The sequence below is a fragment of the Perognathus longimembris genome, chromosome 11 (genome assembly GCF_023159225.1).
Source record: "Perognathus longimembris pacificus isolate PPM17 chromosome 11, ASM2315922v1, whole genome shotgun sequence".
Lineage (NCBI taxonomy): Eukaryota > Metazoa > Chordata > Mammalia > Rodentia > Heteromyidae > Perognathus > Perognathus longimembris.
In genome coordinates, this window is record NC_063171.1 from 3,613,240 (window position 1) to 3,640,442 (window position 27,203).

Below are 27,203 nucleotides of genomic sequence, written 5' to 3' on the forward strand. Positions count from 1 at the left end.
TTGAGTTGAAATTCCAAGACTGCCAGAAAAAAATGTTCTATGAGGGCTGCAAAGATGGGGAGAGGGTGAATGAAATGGGTCTGTTTCTAGAGACACATCTTGACAGTGGCAGAGAGCAGCCAGTTTTCTGGAGGTTTTTTGTATGTTTTTGTTTTGTTTGTTTTTTTACAGTGTACAATAGTTTGAGGGATATTTTATTTTTCATTATGTTTTCTTACTGGAGTTGTTAGTATAAAGAAATATTTTTAATGTTCAAATTGTTTATTTAGGTGTTTTTTTTAACCTTCTTTGTTTTTTAACAGTCTCTTGGGAAATTAAATTGAGTGACCTGGAGGAAAAAGTTGTTGATGAATTCAGCTCCAGTGGTTTCAAGTGCCCAACATGTTTTGCTGTGAAGGGAAGAGAATGTAATTCAAAACTCAGATGGTGTGCAGCAGATAAAATAAAGTGTGTTGAGTTCTTTGGCATCGTAAACACAGGTACTTCTCTAAAATTTGATTTTTTTTTCTGTACACAAAATTAGTAGCACTCTCTTGAAAATGTAGAGGCCATGTGTTGTAAGGTTAAGGAGAACCTTGCTTTTGTCCAAATCTCTTAGACATGATGACATAGCAGTGTACTGACGTTGAAAATATGCCCCGTTTCTTTCTTCTGTGCATTCATTCATTTATGAATTTATACATGCATTAATTGGCAGATTGTGTGCTAGCTTCAAAGATGTTGATTCAGCATACTAAGACATTGGCCTCTGAAAATGTTCACTAATATTTTAAATGCAAAGCAATTTGTCTGTAAGAAGGAAGGTCTTTTTTCCCTGGGTTTTTAATTTTCAAAGTAAAATCTTTGGGGAGAGGCCATGAATAGGCTTCAAAAAGATCATAAAAAATAATTTACTGTGCTTTGAGAAAAGTAGATGTAAGATTCTAAATTAAAGGTTCAAATTAGAAGTAACTTAGGAATGATAGGATGACTTAGCATGAACTGATACATGGGGCTGGGTGGGCTGTCCTGTGAGGACTGGGCTGCTTCCAGAGTCTTCTTTGCCATATCAGCTTGTTGTGGTGACTTTGGGGAGCTTGGTCTTCCTAAAGTTTATCATCAGGAAGGTGACTACAGGGTCTAGATATGTTGATTAATCGCTTGAAGTTTTACATTTTTTTCCTGCTATCATTTATGAAACAGTGATTTTGTTTTGCTCTAGAATAGCAATGAAAGATGGTATCCAGAGGTGGTAAGATTAAATCATTAAGAGCAAAGACTATCTGCTGTGTAAAAGAATGTACCTGAAGGGACTTTGAAAAAAAAATCATAATCAAATGGTAGCTTCCCGTGGCTGTTGCTATTTCTTAATGGACAACCAAGATCAAGAATAAGAGGGGAGTATATTTATGTCTTTTTATTACATGTACATAACTGAATTACAGATACACAATCTCCTTGAGTATCAATAGTATACAAGATGCTCAAACAAAGCATTTCAATTTCTGATATTCATTAACATAAAATGTCTCTAAAAGCATATGCTTGATCCTCAAATGTTAATTTGGTTGGAAAAAGAGTCTTTTAAATAATGCTTAGAAGGTATACCAATATTTGACTGATATAGATTATAGGGAAATTTAAATATTCAAAGGCTCCGTGTTTGGAGGAAAACATTCTAGCCCATTGCCTGTGCAAGAGATATCAGTATTGGGCAAGTCACTGAAGAGTGTAGCTGATTTATATCCTACCACAGACCAGACTGTTTGAGAAAAGAGGGAATATAAAGGAGAAGGAAGAGAATGGAAGCCTCACTGTATGGTTTCTTGCAGGCAACAGCAGCATAATCATTGAAATGAAGAAATGCATACCAACAGGCCAATGCAATGAGAAAATAACTTCTTACATGGGTCTTCCAGTCACTAATGAGAGCACAATCTGTAAATCAGCCCTCAGAAACGGGGCCACGGTCAGGCACCCAGCTTCTGTCTTCTTTATTCTTTTCCTGGAGAAGCTACTTCATTGAGCCCCAACAAAGGCCCAGCTATTTCCATTTATAAATAAAGTTGTATTTTTGGTTACATTTTTGTTAATGACTACTGATTCCTCAGTTGTCCCCTTATTTACTCCTTCAGCAATGTTTACTTGTATGTACTCAGCTTCACACAATGCGGATCAAGGTCAAAGTCAGGTCCTTGTCTTTCAAGTTTCTGAACATTCAGAGAAGTAAAGGCCATAGAAATCCACAAGGAGCATGAACAAACAGTAGAGCTCTGCCCAGGAAGCCCAAGGTCATTGATTTGGACACATGATAGAAGTGGGAAATGGTGAATTTTATTAGGGAAATGTGAAGATTTTAGATGAACTTTGAGATGTGTACTATATAACCAGGGAATGATTGGGACATGGAGAATTCTGCAGAGGCCACAGTTCAGTAGCTGATGCCAACAGTAGAGAGTGAGGAGAAAGCATGTGCCTGGCTGGAAGAGGGGAGGTACTCCCCACAGGGAAACACACTGTACTCTGGGCTAAGCACAGACGTGCTCTGCACCAGAAAGCTATTCTCTTAGGTCTCTTGGAGAAATGAGTATTGAGTCCTTACTCCTAATTGCTCATTTGAATCACCTAGTTTGAGCTTTAAGTTAGAATGTTCATCCCAGGTCTCTGTCAGAAATCTAAGATCAATATCTCTAGGTCAGTCTGAGCACCACCAACATTGTTTTTCTTGCTTCAGTCATTAACTGCACAACCAGGGTGATTCTCATTTTTAGCTACTTGTTAAAATACAATAATAACTTAGCTGTGAGTAAAAGACTGAAGTGGTTATTTTGTATAACATGGAAAGGTCTTCAATTAAACTAAGCAACAGTTACATTCAGGGAGCAGATGTTTCTAATATTATCAAGTGCTAGGTAGTGCAAATTTTGAAAAACTGTAAGTACTCTTGTTTAGCTTTAAGTTACTCAGATAATATAACTTTGAACAAATTATTTCTTTCTGAAAGGCCTTCCAAATTTATAAAGAAATGCCAATTCGTGAATTCCCAAACCAAATTAATAGTTTACATACTTTCTACTCTTTCACATCTGTCAAATTTTTTTTTAAATCTCAGTTAAATGTGATTATATTTGTTGTATCATGGTAAGTGGTAACTTACATTTCCTTACCAATATACAGTACAAAGACATGAGCTAATTTTCACCACACAGGAAAAAAAAGGAAAAGCTTACTTGTAATCTTGCTAAACAGATATATGAATTTATTTTGAAAATGAACCTTTTCATAAGATAAATCAATAATAATGACTACACCACTTGAACATAAATCATATTTTATACAGTTGGGAACAAAAACAGAAATGATGTAAGCCATTAGTATCAGTTTGTTTTAGGATACAGTTTTGATAACCAGCAGCCTGGGGCAGTACATAAATCATTAGTATTATCTGTCTCTGGGTAACCAACAGCCATTTCTACAAGGGAACTCCAGAAAGGCAGATGTGGCTAAATACACCTTAACTCCCCAAACCCCACCATCTAAGAGGCAGCTGCTCTAAAGCCACTGTAGGAAAGAGTTGTCACCTCTTTCAGCCTTGTGTGGCAAACTATCACCACCTCATATGTGTCTACACTCTGGTCACTATTCAGTAACAGAAGGATCTTATCTACCATCATCACTAAATAGCCCAACAACACTCATCACCACGCATCACCACAGTGTCTGTCGCCCAGGATTAGGCACTGGGGATGCAAGAAGTCTCATCACCGCCAACCTCAATGGCAACAGTACAGAACCCACACAAGAGTTCTTGCTAGAGAAGTACTCCTGCATCTGGAGAAAAATAGTTACATGAGTAACAGGGAAAACAAAAAATTGTCATTAATAGTCGCCCTATGAAAGACCACAAGATGGAGACAATCCTTAATTTATTAAAATTAAGTATAAATGTGATGTGCAGAATGGTTACACTTATATAAGTGAGGTAATGAGTACATTTTTTAAGTGTCACCCACTCCCTCGTTTTCTCCCTATTTTTCCCTCCTGACCTCCCTAGGCCCCAAGTTGTATAGTTCATTTCCAACATTACCTTAATTAAGGTTTATCATCCCTCTTTTGTTGTTGTTATCTACCTTTCTTCCTTGGTTTTGTGTGTCTCCACCACCCTCCCCATGTGTGTGTATGAATTTAATTACTATGGTCAATTTGGGCATACAGAAGACATTAAGCATTTGACTCATTTTAAATGTATATTTCTTGCTTTATCTATTTCCATTAAAAAATAAATGCAGCCAGGTGCACTTATTCTAGCTGATCAGGAGGCTGAGATCTGAAGATTATGATTTGGAGCCAGCTTACACAGAAAAGTTTGTGAGGTTTGTATCTCCAATTAACCACCCAAAAGTTGAAAGTGAAGATGTGACTCAAGGGGTAGAGTGCTAGCCTCGAGAAAAAAAAAAGCTCAAGGACAGCACCTAGGCCCCGAGTCCAGGCCCTAGGACAGCATGCACACACACATGCATGTGCGCACATACCACACACACATACACAGTGCATTTAGCCCTCACTGCTTTAAATGTGAGAGAAGTGACATTTAGATGTCACTACATATCTGCAATATTTGCTTTGAAAACATCTGGGAAAAGAGTCAAATTAAGTTTCCACTGTGGTGTTCATTTATTTCACCTTGATGGTAGAAGCCTCTAGTGAACTAAGGCTTTTACTGAACTCCCCTGGCCTAGTCAAGCAAGCAGAAATCCCACTTTCAGACAAAGAATAGAAATAACTTCAGGGTGTTATAATAGTTTTAGAGTATCATACTTTTAGGGTCTCCTTTGGGACTTCAAGATTTGCAAAGAACAATCAAACCATTTTGACTGGTCTCTGCTCAAGTCTCTCAGTTAAAATGGATTTGCCCAAACAAGTTCATTGGTACAACCCTTCATATTTTAGTAGATTAACACAGTAAGCAGTTGTTTTTCATCTATACTCTAACTCACACATTCTGCATTCTTGATTGGTATGACTTATTTTATTTTATTGTATCTTGGAGTTCCTTCAAATAGCAACTTATGGACTATAGTTTTCTGTCATGCTGAGACTCATCCTCCTATGGAGTACAAGATCCACACCCCATGATCAATAAATGTAGAAAGAACATACAAGATCATGTGTGAAGTGTCTCCAAGGACCAGACCTGTGGGCTCCTTTTAGCCCACAAAGAATAGCAAAGAGAACTCAGAGATATGGTATAGCTTGGGTCAAGAAGGGAGAGGGAAACCTACTAGCAAAAGAATTACCACAGCAGGGCCTGATCTGAACAAAGAAACATCCTGACTTTACAAACATTCGTGAAAAATGCATAGTAGGGCACTCTTTCTTTCATGTAACTTTGGGAAATAAGTTGTACCCTCTAGGATACTGAATATGTGGATTATCAAGGGGTCTCTTTGACCAGAGTTACCTATGGAGTCAGCACCATAAAGACATGCAACTTTAGATGGTGTAAAGACCCTTTCTCTACTGGACTCCCTCAACTCTTCACAGACATCATAGAAAGTATGGTGATGCTTGTTGTACTTCCAAACCCTGCCATGGGAACAGCTTTCTGGGTTCTTGACATATGTATTTTCATCCTTTAATCTTAGTATTTAAAACTACCTTCACAGAAAATCTCTGCCAGTATCCAGTGCACGTAACAAGAATTCCACACACCTGTTTGGTAGAGGAGATTCCATTATACCTGAAACTTTAACAAACTAGGAAAAGCCCCTCCTGGGCCTTGAACTGTTTATTGAAAAATGTTTTTCTTAGCAGTGGGCAAATAAGGATTAGGAGTAGAAATGGAGACTATCAGACAGGAAATGTACTCTGGGATACGTGACTGAGGATGTGGGTTCTAATAAGAGTTGAATCATGGAGATTCTTACAGATATCTTCTCAGAATCTAAGATGTTCAGGAAAGGAGGAAGAAAGACGCTACTAGAGAATGACTAAAGTGTTCTTTTAACCTAAAGTAAAATAATTCCACACATAATTATACAAGTTTCAGTTTTTTAATTCTCCTACATTGGGAAAAGAAACAATCCAAGAACTCCAACATGTTCAACTTTGTAGGATTATGGGATTAAGCCTGAACAATTAAAGCAAGATCTTCAGCAAGAAGATACTGGCCAGAACTGAGGAGATGGTGGACATCAGTGGGGAGCTTGCATTGGTGATGCCTGGACAGGAGGTATGTACTTTTACACCCCCAAGTACAGTTAGATCCTTCAAGTTACAGGCAGTTTCAGTCGCACAGCCCCTTGCAACAAACATCAAGGAAAACCCTCCACCTTGGTATTCTGCCAAAAGAAAGATCCAGGAGTTAGTCTTTCTCCCATCCTGTTGTTTTCCCGGGGTCACCTTACTTCCTTTGGGAAATAAAATGGTGCTCAGAATGCCTTTGAGGAGCCTGGACTTTAGCATGCCATGAAGAGGCTCTGTTGCCATTTTCTCTCCAGTAAAGGAGAGACCTTAAAGAGGCCCTGATATCTCAAATACAAAACCGAAACTAGGGCCTCATAACGTTTGTTAAAAGAGATGTGATTGACATAGGCAAATCCTCTGGGATTTGGCTAAAACCCATGTGTGATATACCTGTCCTCTTCCTTAGATTTGCTTGGTTGGGGAAACCAATAGAACATATTATAGAGTTCCCTTTCAAGATAAGACTTCTTCCAAAGGCTCTGAGTTTCTCTGGAGAATAATATTGTGAAAACTCTTCAAATGTCTACACTTCCCATGGTCATTTAGGGCAAAAGACTGTATCTTAGCAATGGCTTCATTCCTTTTCTGTATTTTATATGACATCCCATTTTCCCAGTCATCTCAACTCATCTAGACAGAGTTCCCTTCCCAAGCTAGTCTCAGACTACCAACCACGGCCTCTGCTGACAACTAAACTGCAACCAGAGATACCAAGGACCAGAACCACCACACCAAGCTACACCCAGGCTTCGGATCTTCAGGTACCATGAACTAACCATGATCTGTTAAGCTGCTAAGTTTGAACATGACTAATTATACAACAGATGGTTAACCCACCCTATTCTTTAAGAAGATGAACTTCAATGCTTGAAAAAAATACTCATACCTTCACCAGTAACCATTACACACTTTGTCTCTGCCCCTGTGCATTTTAGAGGAGTTGGGACACAAGAATTGTCATTCTCAGTGTAGCAAGCAGGGCATTCGATTCCATTGGTGTCTGAGGACTTCTGAAATACTGAATGAAGAGAGATAAGTTTTCATCATGAGGAATAGGCACAAAAAATTGCTGAGAATCTTACTACTAGCCTCTCCCCAGTATCATGATTCTTTCAAGATTCCTCCAAAAGAATTTACAGCTCTGATGGAGTCATGCATTTGTAGGCAAAAGGACCTCATAAAGAAATTAGGCCATATTGTCCCCTTGCATCAATTACCCTCTCTGACTTGGATGGAGAATGATATCTACATAATGGGAGAAACGATAACCTCTGGTCTAAGAAGATGCTGCTAAAATGTGTGCAGGGCTCACACCTGTAGCCCCAGCTACTCCTCCTAAAGAGGCCACAGCCTTAAGATTACTTAAGCCTAGCAATTTAAGACCAGCCTGGAAAACATAGCAAGACCTATCTCAACAAAGAAAAACCAGTGTGAAGCCAGGACATGAGATTCTAACATCATAGCCATGAGGAACACCTGCTAGGAGGCAGAAGTTTCTAAGAACAAGCCTCTAGGCCTCAAAGGCATCTTCAAAGACCCCGGTGCTTCACACCTGTAATCCTAGCTACTCAGGAGGCTGAGATCTGAGGACCTTGGTTCAAAGCCACCCTGGGCAGAAAAGTTTATAAGACTCTCATCTCCAATTAACCACCAAAAAAAAAAAAAATAAGAGGAGCTGTGGCTCAAGAGGTAAAGCACTAGCCTAGAGCAAAAAAAGCTCAAGGACAGTGCCCAGGCCCTGAGTTCAAGCACAGGACCACACACACACACACACACACACCCCTATAAAACAAAAAAACAGTGTGAGAAATTGCATGGATGAAGAAGATGACAACTAGAATGCAAAGTAAATCATTTGGTTCTTTGTGTGTTTGTATAATGGGGTTTGAACTCAGGGCCAGGATACTCTCCTCTAGCCTTTTCACTCAAGGCTGATACTCTACCACTTGTACCATAGCTCTACTTCCAGCTTTTGGGGGGGGTGCTAATTGGAGATAAGAATATCACAGGCTAGCTTCAAACCAGGCTAGCTTCAAACCATAGTCTTCAGATCTTAGAGACTCCTAAGTAGCTAGAATTACAGGCATATACTTAGTCTACATACTCACCCTTAGAGAAAATCCTGAGAACCAACCCCTACCACCCAGTTGTCAGTTTCCCATGCAAGAGAGAAGCTTATATGCAAGGGACAGTGAAAAGTAGAGGCAAATTAGCAAGCAAAACACCTGGGCCTTTCAGCACTAGAAATGGACTACAGAAAGGCACTTACAAGTGAGAGAGAGAAAGCTATGGGATAGACACAGGAGGACTAATGAAGGAAGAGCACAGAGAAGTTGGCACTCACACGGAAAGTCTTTCTGGTTACATTTCTCCCCTTGGCAGCACTGCTGGGTGTACCCAAAAGTCCGCTGATTCCCCAGTGTTGCAGTGAAGGCCAGTGGAACACAGTCAGATGAAGAACAGCCTTTCTGCTTCAATTGTTGGAAATGATTCCCTGCAGAAAACCAAACCCAAAGGAAAATTTTCCTTCTAAGTCAGTGTTCAGAGATTCTATGTCATCAGTGCCCTTGTCTTTAGTTTTCCCTCTTGTCCAGTAGAGTCCTTCTGTGTTGACCTGTTTCATAGAACAAACCAATGGAAGAGGAACTTCTGTTACAAATGGAGTATCCCAGGTAAAGCATTTGCCTAGGATACAGGAGGCTCTGGGTTTGATCCCAGCCACGCACACACACACACACACAAAAAAAATGTTTTAAAGTAAGAGAAGTGTCATTTCCAAATGGCCCCCAAAAGATCAATAGAAGGCTCTTGGTCTGGCACAACCATAATCATCTCTTTTCCCTTTCCCTAGAGAACCAGCCTGGTGCTACATCCACCACCTCCACCTACCCTACCCACCCAGCCTCTTGCTAGCCAGTGATTACCATAAGGCAGAATATGCTTGCAGAAATGAGAAGCTACATGAAGTTTCAGAACAAAGCAATTCTTTTTCCTCGCCAACATCCCCCCACCCCCAGCCTACCAAATACCTTCTCCCTCTTCCTTGAGTGCCATTAGCACAGGCAGAGTGGCTTATGTGGCTCACCTGATATGTTAAATTCTTGCTTGGTGCTGAAGCAGCCATTAGCACTTTCATCACAAGTCTTCAGGTCAGAACTACATGCATCATCCCCCCACCCCCAGCCTACCAAATACCTTCTCCCTCTTCCTTGAGTGCCATTAGCACAGGCAGAGTGGCTTATGTGGCTCACCTGATATGTTAAATTCTTGCTTGGTGCTGAAGCAGCCATTAGTACTTTCATCACAAGTCTTCAGGTCAGAACTACATGCATCAAGTAGACAGTCTATACATGTGTAAGTCTCTACAATGGGGACATAAACATTGTTTAAAAATAATTCAGGAGGAGAACTGGTCAAGTATTGTAGTTGTTTCTAATAAAACATTTCTAGAAAACAGGGTTCCATGAAGCTCTGTCCTTGAGGGACTAGATGGAATCCTGGAGGCTGATTTGGTTGATAGCCCTTCCCTTGGGGTCTTCACTGCCCTCCTCCCAACTTGCCATTTTTGGAAGAAAGATGTTATTTGTTTATTCTCACCTACAGTGCTGAAAACAAACAGGTTGAAGACACAGATGATGAAGAAACTCTTCTGGGTAGGGAACCAGGCCATAGTTACTCCAGTGAGACACTGTGCAAGGAGTTACAAACTGGTCAGAGACAAGGGGCTCTGCTAGATGAAACCAGCAGATTCTAGGATGATGGATGAAGAGATGAGCATGCTATCATAGCTCAGAATATTGTTTATTAAATAGTTAATATTCCAATTACCATCATGAGACAAGGAATAAGTTTAATCAACAGATATGGTTTAGCTCAAGTTCTTTCCCCCAACCTCCACATTTTTATAGGCTCAGATTAGACCAAGGCAAACTTACTGGAGTTATAGGAAAATGGGTAAAAAGAGCACATGCCAAGAGGGAGATGACATAAAATCAAGAAGCACTTAAGCAATTTTGGTAAAGGACCCAGGGTTTTCTTGATTAAAATAAGTATATACAAGGACTCTTTTGACAGAAATACTGCAAAAGGCCAAACACTCATAGTCTTGTGTCTTTACTTAGAGGATAGAAAAAATGTACAACCAGGATTTTCACTGGTATTATTCATAGTTCAAGCACTCCATCAAACCTACTGAGGTAGCCTTCCAAACTCCAGACAGTGTTTTCCTTCAGTTATTCATTTTGCAAGTAAAAATATATCAAGTCCTAGATCTGTGCCAGATGTGGCCCTTTTGGGGAGATACAAAATGAAAATGCTATTTCCATCATCACATTGAGGACAGAACACCTCTCTCTCAAAAGGATTGTCACATATCGGGGATTTTTTTATTATAGGGATAAAGGAGGTATTACAGCCCCAAATCAGACCTCTACAGCTGAGATGAATGGCTTGGTTAAGATGGAGATGTAACTTTTTTTAATGGTACTTGGACTTGTACAAACTCAGGGCCTTGAGCTTACTTAGCTTGCTTACTCTTTTGGTGCCCAACCATGTCAGGCAAGGTGCCAGGTGGGCTTTTTGCTGTTTTTGTTGTGGTGTTGTTGTTGTTTATGGGTGATAGAAATCTCATGGACTCTTCTGACTGGCTATTTTTTAACTCGAATCTTCCAGATGTAAGCCTCCTGAGTAGTTTGGAGTATAGGTATAAGCTACCAGCACCTTGCTAGAAATTATTCTCATGGAGAATATTCTGTGTTCTTAGACAAGTTGGCTATCATACTCAGAAGTGAAAAACATCTTAGCTAAGATCATAGATTTATCCATTCCAAAGTCATCCTCCCACAACCCAGGTCCATAACCCAGGTGTCACCACCCCACAATGAAAATGCTCACCGTCAGTATTTCCAATATTCTGAAGGCACTGCGTCTGAGATAGAGAAGGCAAGAGATGAAAGGAAATGTGTTCAAGGAGCAATGAGGGCAGACTCTCCTCTCTAGCCCCTTTCTCTTACTTTTATAGGACCAGCAGTCACATGGCCCTGCTGGATAAGGATCTGCATTTCTTTTTATAATCCAGCACTGCTCGTTTGGCCGCTGACTCCACCTCCCTGGGGCCAGTTCCTGGAGAAATCTCACCTGCCCCTTCTAAAAGTACACATTTCCCCCATTGATATGGTCTGTGATCGCTGCACACCAGATTTTGCAACTAATAACTTTCTGTTTGCTATATGTTGACTCCAGAGCCCCTCCCTCTGTGCTCATTGTACCTCCAACTCTGCTTGGGGTTCTGGGTGTCCCCCCACAACAATGATTAAAGTCAAATCCAATCTGTTGAGGTCTCTGTCTCCTCGCTTTCCTAGCAATCATAATTAAAGCATTGTAAAATCTTGCCAAAGACAAGCACACTAAACTGGGTTGATTTAAAAAGTTGCTGTGAAAGTATCTGCTCTCACCAGCTAGTTGCTACCCTATCTCCCATGGGTCTGAGTCATAGCCTAAGGTATAAACTTATGATTCATTTATTTCTTCATGCTATTAAACCTTTCACCTTCCTGCAAGTAGCACTTAATCGTGAATTCCCGACTAGCTAAGGTGTCTAGAGATAAAGCTATAGATAAAGCAAGTTGGCCAAACCTCTAGCTAAGAATTGGATAAGACTTTGGTTCAATTCAACTATCTGCTGTCATCCGATGATGCTGTCATTTAGTGATGCTGTCTTTGAGCCTGTAGAGTGGGCCAGTCAGTACTGACAGATGATCAGGTGGAAGGGGCTGGCTTGCCAGTGCTGGTAGAGAACTGAGGCCCCATCCATTGTCTTACAGCAGAACTAAGCACAGCCCACAATAACCTGGCACTGCCCAGCTCTGTGCCAAGTTCCTACCTCCCAGGGCAGGTCCTCCACAAGCCTCCACAAGCTCAGACCTTGACTTATCTGTGGTTACTGTGTGGAAACTGACAGAGTCTTGCCAGGGGAATATACTTCCTGGAGTATAAGAGAAGTGTGGACAAGATGCTAAATGGAATCTAGGGTGCTCACAAAAGGAAGAAAGAAGGAAGAAAGGAAGGAAAGAAAGAAAGAAAGAAAGAAAGAAGAAAGAAAGGGAAGGAAGGAGGGAGGGAGGGAGGGAGGGAGGGAGGGAGGGAGGGAGGAAGGAAGGAAGGAAGGAAAAGAAAGAAAGAAAGAAAGAAAGAAAGAAAGAAAGAAAGAAAGAAAGAAAGAAAGAAAGAAAGAAAGAAAGAAAGGAAGGAAGGAAGGAAGGAAGGAAGGAAGGAAGGAAGGAAAGAGGAAGAAAGGGAGGGAGGGAGGAAAGAAGAGAAAGGGAAGAAAAAGAACTTAATATACTTAAGTAATTGTACTCAGGTACTCCAACTCAACATATTACTTTGTGAGTACAATGGAACTTGATCAGTGTCATCATTCTTCCTCCACCTCTCCCAAACCCACTCCTTCCCTCAATTTATCAAGTTCTTTTTTCACATATATACACGGATTATTATGACTATATTCACCCACCCTTCCTTTCTTCTTTCTAGCCCCCTTCTTTTCACCTCATTCCTTCACTTCTCCCCAGGAAACACATGTTCCAACTTCTTCATGTTCATTTTGTTGAATTGTAAGTTAGCTGGTCAAAGGACTTAACACTATTGGAATCTTTCCCTGCATAGACCATACCTTAGTTAACATGTTTGTGTTCACTGTCCTACAGACCCCTCAAAGGTCCTCATTTCCTCAGGAAATCTGTGGTCATTCTTGGGATAAGAAACAACATTCTGCTCAGTGTACCATGCAAAAACACTTATCAGGAGGAGAGGTGCCACTTTCCTGACACCCAGGAACAGTTTTAACAGAGACCCATAATCTATCATCCTTATCAGATTCTAGCTGCCTGGAGCACTGTCATCACCAAGGACCTAAAGTTTGTGCACACATGCTGCTTTTCACATTGTTGCATTTTAGCAAAAGTCTAAGTCCGTTTGTTCAGATACCACGAGTCTCAATACCCATTGGCTTCAAACTTTCTGGGTGGCATCTGGTCACCCTGACATCTTTTCAGCAGGAATTCGATTCCCTTGGTTGCTCAGAATCCCCTATATCCCTGTTTCCTCCTGGCTGGTTTCTCTCCATTTACCTCCATCCTGCTCCTTGGCTGTAAATTTCCACTTGCCTATGAGTAATTTCTTTTCTTTTAATACTTATTTATTGTCAAAGTGATGTACAGAGAGGTTACAGTTTCATACATTAGGCCTTGGGTACATTTCTTGTACTATTTGTTACCTCTTCCCTCATTCCCCCCCCTCCCCCTCCCCCTTTCCCTCTCCTCCCATGAGTTGTTCAGTGGGTTTATACCAAATGGTTTTGCAAATATTGCTTTTGGAGTCATTTGTCTTTTTATCCTTTGTCTCTTGATTTTGATATTCCCTTTCACTTCCCTGGTTCTAATACCAGTATATACAGTATCCAGTGTACTCAGATGAGATACAGTGATAGCGCGGATACAACCACAGGAAGGGGATACAAAAGGATCATCAACAATCGAAACTACGCTTTCACATATTATGTTGAAAGTAATTACAACAGTGATATAACACTCGTTTCCATAACATGGAGTTCATTTCACTTAGCATCATCTTATGCATTCGTAGAGGCATAGCAATTAGGCTCTTGTGATCCTCTGCTGTGACTAGTCTAAACCTGTGCTAATTATTCCCCATGAGGCAAACTATAGAGTCCATGTTTCTTTGGGTTTGGCTCACTTCATTTAGTATAATTTTTTCCAAATTCTTCTATTTCCTTTAGAATGGGGAAATGTCATTCTTTCTGATAGAGGCATAAAATTCCTAAACTGGTTCAGCCACTCTGGAAAGCAGTATGGAGATTCCTCAGAAGGCTAAACATAGAGCTCCCCTATGACCCAGCAGCCCTGCTTTGGGGTATCTACCCAAAAAAAAACCACAAACAAGAACACACTAAAGCCACCAGCACAACAATGTTCATCTCAACACAATTTGTCATAGATAAAATATGGAACCAACCCAGATGCCCCTCAGTAGACGAATGGATCAGGAAAATGTGGTACATATACACAATGAAATTTTATGCCTATGAGCAATTTTGTTTCTGAGAGGTTTCAGTTTTGCTTACTAACTGCAGGTCTTTTCCAGAACTATTGTTCAAGTAATAGTTCAACTTGATATTTTATTAACAGTTTATTACAATCATGCATACACATATAATGATATATACCATATAAAAACTTAACATCTGTATTAAAACTTACATATAGTGTCTGTATAGCCTTTTATAATAGTCATTACATGAGTCAAAGTCTATTATTCATCATTAAAATTTGGAATAAATAATTTTTATATGAACAAAGCTATTCTATTCTACAGATGGACATCATGGGTGAGGTCTGTTTGCTTTGCTGGCCTGTACATACTAAGTAACCCAGGTGCCCAGTGTGCTTATAGTTAGCTGTGCTTGAGTGTATTTGCTGGTGAATGATTCCTTTATTCTTTATCTAAAAACAGCAATACCTACTATCACAAGTGTGTGTGTGTGTGTGTGTGTGTGTGTGTTACCATGTCTTGAACTAAGGGCAACTTGCTCTTGTTTGGCTTGCTTACTCATGGCTGGTGTTCTACCACTTGAGCCATACCTCCAGTTCAACTTCTTGCTGGCCATTTGGAGATGATGTCTCAGAGCCTTTCCTATCTGGACTTGTTTCAAATCTCAATTCTCTGATCTCAGCTTCTTCAGTAGCTAGGATTATACATATGTGCCACCAGCCATCAACTATTGGAGACTTTCTAGCTAAATTTCTTTCTTTAAATTATTTTTTAAAAGTTTCTTAAAAGATGTTGATGTTTAAATACTTCTTCTCCTCTGATATTTTAAACATCAGAAGAATACCACAATTATTTGAGAAAACACCTCCAAGTTGCAGTTGCAGTAAGAAGAGCAAAGACATACTATTCCAATCAATTAATCAGAAGGTGGAGAAGTCAATGGAAAAAGTGCTCTGAATCTGTCAGAGCTTCCACACATTCCCACCTTTTGATACCAGCAAAAACTATAATCAAACAGTTCAATGTAAGAGGCCCTCCACTACTACCTTCCCCTCTTTGTATTAGTATCAGTTTAATTCATAGTCTAAGAAGGGTGACATAGTTAATAAGGTAAGTAATTTTGTTAATCCAGTATCAGTAGTCAATTTTTTAAAAAGAAACAAAAAGAAGGATTAAAACAGCAACAAGTTTTCCCCCACCCCTTCTTTTTCACTTAGTAAGGGGTGGAATTGGAGGAGGAGGTTTGATGGTAATGGTGGTAGTCAAGGTTTGTCTGTATTGACAGATGTGGAGGAGATTCTACCAGCATGGATTCAGATATTCTACATACACATGGAGAAATTCAAATGCAGGGGGCTGAGTGGGCACTCAGCACATTCACAGCATCTTGATTGTCTATTGCTTAGATATCCATTGGCCTCAGCAGCTCCTTTATCCTGTTTCAAATGAGAAACTGGAGTTTTGTGGCTGGTCTGTGAAAAGGAAAGGCCACTGGGCTTTTGAAGGAAGAGGAAGGCAAAGGAAATTTAAGGCAGAGTATCAAATACCACCCCTCCAGTTTCTTCAGGGGGACCCCTTTCACGAGAAGAGCTTGAAGAGGAAAAAAAAAAAAACTCAGTAAGCTATAGGTTTTGTGTACTAAGGTGCTTGCCTGACTGGCATGTTTTTGGTCACCTGGATGTTTGTTACCAGCTCCAGCTGGTAGATGTAAGGGACAGTGTTTGTGTGAATGGTGGTGGTGGTGGTGATGATGATGATGATGATGTTTAGATGGCTGAATCTTGTGCTTTTCTTTGTGCTCATGGCTCATGGGGACACTGTCCTCTAAAGAATTGTGCTTATCGGCTGTACCATGGACATTAATGAGCATCTTTACGTCCTCTAGTTTTGAGGAGGAAGTTTATCACCACTAGCCACTGGGAGTCTCATTTTGAGAGCTGCTTTGTCAGCCTTCTCCAGAAAAGGCCACGCAGGATTTTCTGAGCCCTTTATGGGCATATCCAGAATGACTGGAAGATGGCTGTCATAATGCGACAGGAGATTCTGGGCAGTGTATGCATACTGTGACTTCACATTGGCCTCCACATTCTCTAGTTGCTCTTCTGGGATGCCAGCTCTTCTGTGTGCTTTGAACGGTATTTTTTTAGTGACATTTGAGCTGATGGCACACTCTTATTACTCTGCTTCTGGGAAATAAATTCATTTGCACCATCTTTTTGTAAGGAATGATCAGCTCCTACAAGTGATAGATTCTCACTAGTCAGATGTCCTTGAGCACATTCTATTTTAAAAGGAGGTTGGGTGGACAGCCAATGCTCTCCCTGCGACATCTCCACACTGGTTAAATTGCCTGATAATTCCTCAGACACTGGATGAGAAGGCAATGCATTTGTGGTAGAAGTTGTCAACATGCTCATGAAAGCTACAATAGTTGTGTCTGAAGAGCTACGGGAAACCGTGTTAATGATTGTCTTCCCTGAAGTACTTGCATCCACTCCTCAGCCATCTGCTTTTATTTTCAGAGCAGTTTGACATGGCCTCCAGTTCCAAATGCATCTGTTTTTCTCCAGAATTTGTAGTAATTCATGTATCGATTCACCTGAAAGTCCTAAGGTCACAGTGGTGTCCACATCCTCCCACCAAACTTCCCATCAGTTGAGACAGGGCTCTCCCAGCTGGGCCACTTGCAAGCCAGATAGATGCAGAGACAGTCCAGCACAGGAGCTGTGCACTGCAGGCTAAAAGTGGCCAAATGCAGGCTGTTGCCATAAAGTAAGATGTCTGTGCTAAATCTTTGCTTGCTTGAACTAACCACATGTGTATGAGGGTGACTCATTGTTAGTTCAAAGCCTAACATCTGCAAAATGATGCTTTCCAAAATCACATGATCTTGAACTTGCTGTAGATAAGCCTCACTCCTAGTGTCAGGAAGTGATTCCTGGGGATGGAGAAAAGCATGAGCTACCTTAATAACATGTTCTATTTATTTTGGCTGTTCCTTCACTTTTGCTGCTAGGAATAGGCTGTTGGAGCCACAGAATCTCCAGGAAACCGTGTAAAAGACTGAATCATGTAGAATTGATGCGTGAATACTATAGCACTATTGATAGTCAATTGTGAGATGAAGTGTTCAAAGTAAGAGACAAAAAATAGTAGGCTAGCAGTATAATTCCCACAATACAATCTCTATCTCCCCCCAGCCAAAAAAAAATGGCCAAATACAGTAGATGGCCTAAAGTAAAAGTAACCTTCAAAGTGTAGAACTGTGCAGTTTGTTTCAGTGTATTAAATGCAATTGACAATAGCTGTCTTTCATACAACAGATATTCTAATATAAACCACAGACCACAAGCACAGTCTTCAGGACATGTGAATCAAAATGGTGCATAACAAAACTACTTAAGATCTTAAACCTTTTTTTTTCCATTTGCATTCTACAAATCCTTAACCTTTACAAGTCTATCCCTAGAGTATATTCCACTATTTCTCTCACTTTCTAAACTCTAGCAATTAACTTTTCAATTTTACTTTCTGGCATTGTCAAGTGTTGACCCCTGAGGCCACACACACTTGAGATGACTTGATATTCATTGAAAATACTCCTCTCAGGACACACCTCAGTATCTTGTACTTGCATGGGCTCTATCATGGAGCCAAGAAAAACCTTTAAATGCCTTACTTCTAAAGACCTTGTCAGACACATGCAATATATATTTTCACCACCCCAAGGTAGCAGCAACTTTAATAACTATATTTTGCAAAGTAGCTGAACACTAGATCTATGGATCCACATTATAAACACAAACTGACATCTTCCTCTAAAATTCTGTAGAACTCTAACAGCTATTATCAGACATCTGAAAGCCACACGTTTTAAAGAGAAAGGAATCAAGCACATGATATCATTTTACAGACAAAAACACAATTAAGATTTGGACAAGTTACTTAGAAGAGCTACTAAGAAGTACAAGGAATGAATTCTGAGATAAAAGCTAGGATACTAATTCTAAATCATCTTTAGAAGGCCTTCACTGCCTGAGCTCCCCTAAACTGTCTTTACACACTAAGTCTAAAGAGGCAGCCATCAGCAGTGAAATCTCTCTAAGACTCTGTAGGACACATTAGAGAGGAAAATCTCTGGGTTGCAAGAGCATGTTAGGACACACTGAATCGCTGATAGAGAAGACAAGTTAAAAGATAAAGCTAGGAAAACACTTCAATTTCCCGTAAAGTTGGTGTTCAGCAAGTGGGAAATTGACTATACCTTATTTCCCCTGCCCAGACATTTTCAGCACTCCACACAAAGTCACATGAGAAAGACAACTCAGGACAGTAGTCTGTAGGCTAACAGCGGTCCCTAATTGCTGGCCGTGGACCTGAGATGTTGAAGGCAGATAAGCATGGCCTCTCTGAGTGTAAATATGGCTCTGGAAGGGTTAGTTTATAAATCAGACATTCTCAGCTATCTTTAAGAGCTATCTAGCTCTGAGGGGGGAAACATATCCCCAGACAAAAAGTATTTTGGTTTGATTCATTTCTAAGATGTAAAAGCATAGATAGGAGGCTGGGAATATGGCCTAGTGGCAAGAGTGCTTGCCTCATATACATGAAGCCCTGGGTTCAATTCCCCAGCACCACATATACAGAAACTGGCCAGAAGTGGCACTGTGGCTCAAGTGGCAGAATGCTAGCCTTGAGCACAAAGAAGCCAGGGACAGTGCTCAGGCCCAGTGTCCAAGGCCCAGGACTGGCAAAAAAAAAGCATAGATAGATGATAGACAGATAGATAGATAGATGTAGATATCACCTTGCTTGCACTACAGAGATGATCCTGATTCAAAGCCCAGAAAAGTATTCTGCCCTCCAGCTTCCTCCAGATCAGAATTTCTTTTAAGTGCCCACGTCCTCACAACCAGTTTCTCACTAGCAGAACAGACACACAATCTAAAGTCTCCACTTCTTTCATAAGAATCTGGAAAACATAAACGGGCAGGAGACACCAGTTCCAGACAGAACCCAAAGGCTTCAGCACCACATGGAAAAGACCTCCTTAGATGAAACATGAACAAAACACATGCTCATGTGAACTCATAATTGTTCATGTGTGTATCTCACTGACATGCACAGTGGAATTGACATTCCCACATGGACATGAGCACAAAATGAGAATGGGAAGAATTGGGAAAGGCAGGGTCAACATTCTGAAATGTAAAACCTTACTAATAATGGAACAATACAGTGAAATAATGAGATGTCATGATGAGATTTTATAATAGTATAAAGCAGATTTTTTTTCGTTTCATGGATATATTTTATTTAACTGAATATAACCAAAACACTGTCACTTTAACGTTCATTTTTACCAATAAGATACTGTAATAAGAGACAAAGTAAAAAATACTTTCAATGAGCTGTGAGAATTAACTAAAAGTTAATTTTGCAATTTTGTCTCTATGCCCTTTGATCTAAGTTATCCCTTGCTGCAGTCCCCTTGTAATCAATCACCTTGGATTTCAGGAACGACCACATTCACTGATGACTATGTCTTCTGGAAGGAAAATTGCCACTCAAATAGGCAATGCCTTCTTACCATGTTAAAGAAACTACCCTAAACTCAGGAGATCACCTTGTTCCTGTTCTGTTCCAGGAATAAGGTCATAAAAACTCGTCCAGAACAAATCCAAGGAAAAAAGACTGAGATAATGGTCACAGAAGCTACCTCTATGACAGGGAACTGTTTTAACTATGCATACCTTTCTCTTTTTTTCAAATTTTTATTATCAAACTGATTTACAGAGAGGTTACAGTTTCATACATTAGGCATTGGATACATTTCTTGTACTGTTTGTTACCTTGTCCCTCATACCCCCTCCCCCCTCCCCCTTTCCCTTTCCCCCCATGAGGTGTTGAGTTCACTTACACCAAACAGTTTTGCAAGTATTGCTTTTGTAGTTGTTTCTCTTTTTTTACCCTGTGTCTCTCAAATTTTGGTATTCCTTTTCAATTTCCTAGTTCTAATACCAGTATACATGGTTTCCAATATACTCAGATAAGATTACAGAGATAGGGTAGGTACAACCACAGGAAGGTGATACAAGAACATCATCAATAATAGAAGATACAAATACACATGGAACATTGAAAGTAGTTACAACTGTGATATAACAATCGTTTCCATAACATGGAGTTCATTTCACTTAGCATCATCTTATGTGTTCATAAGGGTATAGCTATTGGGCTCTTGTGATCCTCTGCTATGACTTACCTAAACCTGTACTAATTATTCCCAATAAGGGAGACCATAGAGTCCATGTTTCTTTGGGTCTGGCTCACTTCACTTAGTATAATTTTTTCCAAGTCCTTCCATTTCCTTACAAATGGGGCAATGTCATTCTTTCTGATTGAGGCATAAAATTCCATTGTGTATATGTACCACATTTTCCTGACCCATTCATCTACTGAGGGGCATTTGGGTTGGTTCCAGATTCTTGCTATGACAAATTGTGCTGCAATGAACACTGTTGTGCTGGTGGCTTTACTGTGATTTTGTTTGTGGTCTTTTGGATAGATACCCAAAAGTGGGGCTGCTGGGTCATAGGGGAGTTCTATATTTAGCCTTCTGAGGAATCTCCATACTGCTTGCCAGAGTGGCTGAACCAGTTTACATTCCCACCAACAATGAAGTAGGGTTCCTTTTTGGCCACATCCCCTCCAACAGTTGTTATTGTTAGTTTTCTTGATATAGGACATTCTTACTGGGGTGAGATGGAATCTCAATGTTGTTTTGATTTGCATTTCTTTTATGGCCAGTGATGTAGAGCACTTTTTCATATGTCTCTTGGCCAGACTCAGAAACATGAACAGTGCATGTTTTCTCTTATATGTGGAAGTTAAACCTCAAATATAAATGTATGTGAAAACATATGCATATATACATGATCAGACTAAATGACAGAATGCTCAGGAGTTTATTTCCATAGTTTGCCTTCTTTGAACAATTAACTGATAATATAACAAAGTGAATATCAGGAAGCTGAAACATATCTCTACTGAGGGGTATAGAAGTTAAAAGGAGGGAGCTGGGAATATGGCCTAGTGGCAAGAGTGCTTCTCTCATATATATGAAGCCCTGGGTTCGATTCCTTCAACACCACATATATAGAATGGCCAGGAGACTCTCTGGCTTAAGTGGCAGAGTGCTAGCCTGGAGCAAAAAGAAGCCAGGGACAGTGCACAGGCCCTGAGTCCAAGCGCCAGGACTGGCAAAAAAAAAAAAAAAAAAGTTAAGAGGAGAGGTATAAAAGCAGTTGTAAGTTAAAAAAAAAGGGGGGGAGCGCGGTATAGAAATCGAAAGAGGAACTGTAGATAAATACACAGTCACAATGTTCCATGTACAAACATGAAAATGGAACTAAGAAACTGGAGAGTATGGGTGTGGATGTGATAGATAGGGAGGAGAATTGTGGAAGAGGTGACTGATCAAGCTGCATCCTACTTACAAATGGACACTCCTTGTACAGCCTTTGAAGATAATAATAAAAATACATGTGTGCATGAGTAGCTTGGCAAACAATGATGACACTATAGGCTTTATAAAACAGCTTGCTTTCTACAAGTAGATATGTTACAACACTGTCAATAACATGTGATTTAAAAATCACATGCAACTTTTTTTTTTTCTGGCTGGAACCGCCATCTTCCAGTAATTTGCCAAAATGACAAACACAAAGGGAAAGAGGAGAGGTACCCAATAAATGTTCTCTAGGCCCTTCAGGAACATGGAGTTGTTCCTTTGGCCACATACATGAGAATCTACAAGATGGGTGATATTGTAGACATCAAGGGAATGGGTACTGGCCAGAAAGGAATGCCCCACAGATGTTACCATGGCAAAACTGGAAGGGTCTACAATGTCACCCAGCATGCTGTTGGCATTGTTGTGAACAAGCAAGTTAAGGACAAGATCCTTGCCAAGAGAATTAATGTGTGTATTGAACATATTAAGCACTCTAAGAGCTGAGATAGCTTCTTGAAACAAGTGAGGGAAAATGACCAGAAAAAGAAGGAAACCAAAGAGAAAGGAACTTGGGTTCAACTGAAGTGCCAGCCTGCTCCACCCAGAGAAGCACACTTTGTGAGAACCAATGGAAAGTAGCTTGAACTATTGAAGCCTATTCCCTATGAATTCATGGCCTAAGAGATGAGAAAAAAAACAAACCCTCTGGACTATACAAAAATAAAGTAAAATAAAAATCACATGCAGAGAAGTATGTTAGGTTAAGTCTTGCTGAGCTCTTCAGTTGTGAAGAATTAAATCAGGTGCTGAAAGAATTGTGGAGCCCAAGTTCCAGTTGTATATCTATCACTTGGAAGCTTTCATGCAACAATCACATGGCCTACTTGTAGATAATGCTCACTAATGACAATCTAAATGTAGAAAAGGCACCAATACTTCAAGGAGTTGCTGTGCTCTGGCTAGGGTAGAACACAGATTCATGCTCCCAGTATTCAGTTCCTAGCTGAATTAGAACTGAGTTCTCTCAGAAGTAACAGAGGTTGTTTTCAAAATCGGCCACTTGATGCTAAGTCTGTGATGGTACAGTCTTTGTAAATTCATGCCCAAGTTTCTCAAACCAAGACTTAGGAATGACAAAAGATGAGACAGATGATGATTTTCGATAATGCATATTCAGAAAATGTAGGCCTTCAGCATATAAGTTTGGGGAATAGGAAAGACACACTAGCGGCCTTAATCAATATTGTTCATTTTCCATGCTTCTATTTGGCTTATCCATGTGTTTTAAAGTGACCCATGAGCTGAATACTATGTTTTTTTTCTATATAATGATCAGGCAAAGATTTGAAAGTTTAAGATACCAAGCTCAGGTCAGAAACTGTAATTTTGAGAGGGAGACCACTTCCTTGAGGAAGTTGCAAAGTGGTTATCTGTTGCCTGATATATGAGCAGGTAGCGGTGATAAAGGAGGAACTCACCAAGCACTTTCCTGAATGTATTTCTGGGTATAGAAGCGGCTTCAGAATTTATGGCCAAAAAAGAAAAAAAAAGACATAAACTGAATCTTCCTAGTTTATTTTTTGTTTTTTGGGGTTTTTGTTGTTGTTGTTGTTTTGGTGTCTTGGTTAAAATAAAGAATTTGAACTGGCTTACAACATTGCCTCATTAATAATTTGGGCCTGGAAACTGTGTAAACAGAAGATTGAGTTCTATCAATACCTAGCTGCCAAGTAGAGGAGGTCCTGAAGATTCAAGCCCTGGAGGGGAGCACATCATTTTTGAGGAATGATTTCTTTGTGGGAACTTAATTTGGCTTTCAGACGAGATCGGGCACGTTCAGGGTGGTATGGCCATAGGCTTAATTTTGCTTTCAGTCATCCCAAGTCTTGGTTTGAGAAATGTGGGCATGAATTTAGAACGACTTTGTCCCACCATAGAATTTTTCTTTTTCTTTGCTGAAATATTCTGAATGTTGTGTTGGCTCACTGGCAGAAGACTGTGAGCTACTAATGCGTGACTTGTTGGAGATATGGGTTAGACAGTGAGAGTGATTTGCTGGGCTTGCAGATATGGGTATTTGATTTTTCAGACTAGATGTAGAACAGAGTCTATATAACAGGCTATTTGGGTAGACAGATTTGCTGATAGTACAAGGAATCAAACTGAGACAGCAGCCAGGATGCTCCGAATCTATACGGGTGTGTGGAACAGACATTGAATTCTGCTGATACAGGTGGAGAGACACTGTATAGGCCAGTAGGTAAGAGCATTGTGACCTTGTAGTATATTTAGAGCTGAAGCTGCTATAGATGAGTTGAATGTGGGAATTTACTGAGGAAACCTAAATGTGTCCTAGTTTCCTGGATAAGAGCCAGACTGTGTCACTGAATGGGGAGGACTCGATGAATGTGACACTCTGACTCCTGCTTGCTGTGGAATGACATCAGAAAGCTGCCATCGCTGCTGCTGTACATTCAGCTCCCCTGCTTCCCTTCTTCCATTTATTTCATGCTCATGGTAGACAAGACTCTGGAACTCACATCTAGTTTGAGAGAAAAATAAGATATTCTCCTAAGATTCGAATATTCTCCTAAGGAGCCAAACAGAGGCAGCCAAGAACATGCCTTCTGACACGTCCTAGGCTGCAGAAACCCCACATGCTTGCTTCAGGACATTTTTTATAGAGCCTAAAAATCTTGGAGATTAAGGCTTTTTTTTTAAAGCATTTACATACTACTTCATGGAGCTTATCTGAATAGTGAGCAATGTTAAGCCTTGGTGGGGTTATTTATCTTTCTAATTATGTACTTACTTTCAATATTGCTAAGAATTCAGTGCAACTTTTATGAGTATCTAGTGTTGATATGTAGATGTGGCACATTTTCTGTGTGGAAAGCCTTAAGTGAATCTATGCATAAAAAGGAAAGGACAAAGTCCTGCTGATTAAATTATTTACCAACTGTCTGACACAGGGAGGAACTCTTAAACCTTTGAGACATTTGGGCTTTCCTGGAAATGACTGAATTATGTGAAGCTAGGCTCCGACATGGTCAGGCAACAGGAGAAGCATCTGCTGTCTGCAGAAACTCCTCCCTTGCTTTGCATTCTGTACAGATCATTGAATCTATTTTAGGTGAGTTTTTCACTTCACTCTTCTATTTCTAGATATGTAGTTTAGTAGCCTTTATTTGTATAGAGCTTAAAGTCAAGGTCTGGGTGCTATCCCTGCACCTTTTTGCTCAAGACTGGTTTTCTACCACTTGAGTAATAGCTCCACTTATGGCTTTTTTGCTGGTTAATTGACGTTAAAGGTTTCATGAATTTTCTTGCCCAGACTGACTTTGAACTGTGATCCTAAGATCTTAGTTTCCTGGATAGCTAGGATTACAGGTGTGAGCCATTGGCAGTCGCCTCTCTAGCAGTCTTTTTGTTTTGTTTTGTTTTGTTTTAATTTAATTTAATTTTATTTTATTTTCAAATTTTTATTATCAAACTGATGTACAGAGAGGTTACAGTTTCATACGTTAGGCGTTGGATACATTTCTTGTACTGTTTGTTACCTTGTCCCTCGTACCCCCCTCCCTCTCCCCCCTTTCCGTTCCTCCCCCCCCCACCCCCGGAGGTGTTCAGTTCACTTACACCAAACAGTTTTGCAAGTATTGCTTTTGTAGTTGTTTCTCTTTTTTTACCCTGTGTCTCTCAAATTTGGTATTCCCTTTCAATTTCCTACTTCCAATACCAGTAAACACGGTTTCCAATATACTCAGATAAGATTACAGAGATAGTGTAGGTACAACCACAGGAATGTGATACAAGAACATCATCAATAATAGAAGCTACAGATACACATAGGACGTTGAAAGTAGTTACAACTGTGATATAACAATTGTTTCCATAACATGGAGTTCATTTCACTTAGCATCATCTTATGTGTTCATAAGGGTACAGCTATTGGGCCTTGTGATGCTCTGCTATGACTTGCCTAGACCTGTACTAATTATTCCCAATAAGGGAGACCATAGAGTCCATGTTTCTTTGGGTCTGGCTCACTTCACTTAGTATAACTTTTTCCAAGTCCTTCCATTTCCTTACAAATGGAACAATGTCATTCTTTCTGATAGAGGCATAAAATTCCATTGTGTATATGTACCACATTTTCCTGATCCATTCGTCTACTGAGGGGCATCTGGGTTGGTTCCAGATTCTCGCTATGACAAATTGTGCTGCGATGAACATTGTTGTGCTGGTGGCATTACTGTGATTTTGTGGTCTTTTGGATAGATACCCAAAAGTGGGGCTGCTGGGTCATAGGGGAGTTCTATATTTAGCCTTCTGAGGAATCTCCATACTGCTTGCCAGAGTGGCTGAACCAGTTTACATTCCCACCAACAATGAAGTAGGGTTCCCTTTTGGCCCCATCCCCTCCAACAATTGTTATTATTAGTTTTCTTGATATATGACATTCTTGCTGGGGTGAGATGGAATCTCAATGTTGTTTTGATTTGCATTTCTTTTATGGCCAGTGATGTAGAGCACTTTTTCATATGTCTCTTGGCCATTCTCATTTCCTCATCAGAGAAGTTTCTTTGTAAGTCTTTAGCCCACTTGATGAGGGGGCTATTGCTTCTTTGCGGTTTTGTTTTGGAAGAAGGTAATTTTTTTAGTTCTGCATATATTTTAGAGATGAGGCCTTTGTCTGTTGAATGTCCGGTAAAGATCTTCTCCCAGTCTGTGGGCTTTCTGTTTATCTTGCGAGCTATGTCCTTTGCTGTGCAGAAGCTCTGCAGTTTGATGCAGTCCCATTTGTGCAACCTTTCTTTGATTTGTAGGCTTTCTGGGTCTTTGTTAAGGAAGTTCCGTCCTGCGCCAAGGAGCCCAAGTGTTTCTCCTACTCCTTCCTTTAGTGTTTTCAGGGTGTCTGTTTTGATTTCAAGGTCTTTAATCCATTTGGAATTGATTTTGGTGCAGGGTGATATATAAGGATCTAGTTTTAGTTTGTTGCATGTGTTGAGCCAGTTTTGCCAGCACCACTTGTTAAAGAGGCTATCTTTCTTCCATACTATTGTTTTAGCTCCTTTATCAAAGATTAAGTAGGCGTAGTTCTGTGGGTTCAATTCTGGGTCTTCAATTCTGTTCCATTGGTCTTCAGGTCTGTTCCAGTGCCAATACCAAGCTGTTTTTATTACTATAGCTTTATAATACAGCTTGAAGTTGGGTATTGTAATTCCTCCAGCACTGTTCTTTCTGCTTAGGAGTGTTTTTGCTATTCTAGGTCTTTTATTGTTCCATATGAATTTCTGGATTGCTTCCTCTATTTCATTAAAGAATGGTGTTGGGATATTAATGGGTATTGCATTGAATTTGTAGCTAGCCTTTGGCAATATTGCCATTT

At 40.1% G+C, this 27,203-nt stretch overlaps 1 protein-coding gene, 1 long non-coding RNA gene and 2 pseudogenes across 2 annotated transcripts; 1 reads left to right on the forward strand and 3 right to left on the reverse strand.

The window, feature by feature from the left end:
• Positions 1–6,018: 6,018 nt before the first annotated feature.
• On the reverse strand, positions 6,019–9,398 carry LOC125359782 (protein RoBo-1-like; the record flags this gene model as incomplete). Its single annotated transcript, XM_048357667.1, has 4 exons — positions 6,019–6,320; positions 7,112–7,243; positions 8,570–8,719; positions 9,311–9,398. Coding segments are annotated over 4 exons (573 nt in total), but the record flags the coding sequence as incomplete, so codon positions are not given.
• A 76-nt stretch (positions 9,399–9,474) lies between these two features.
• On the reverse strand, positions 9,475–11,198 carry LOC125359396. Its single transcript, XR_007212546.1, has 3 exons — positions 11,119–11,198; positions 9,823–9,913; positions 9,475–9,587 (listed from the first exon to the last, which is right to left on the reverse strand). It is a non-coding gene; the product is annotated as an uncharacterized LOC125359396 (long non-coding RNA).
• A 4,306-nt stretch (positions 11,199–15,504) lies between these two features.
• On the reverse strand, positions 15,505–17,944 carry LOC125359783 (annotated as a pseudogene).
• Positions 17,945–21,983: 4,039 nt separating this feature from the next.
• Positions 21,984–22,492, forward strand: LOC125359588 (annotated as a pseudogene).
• The last annotated feature ends 4,711 nt before the right edge of the window (positions 22,493–27,203 follow it).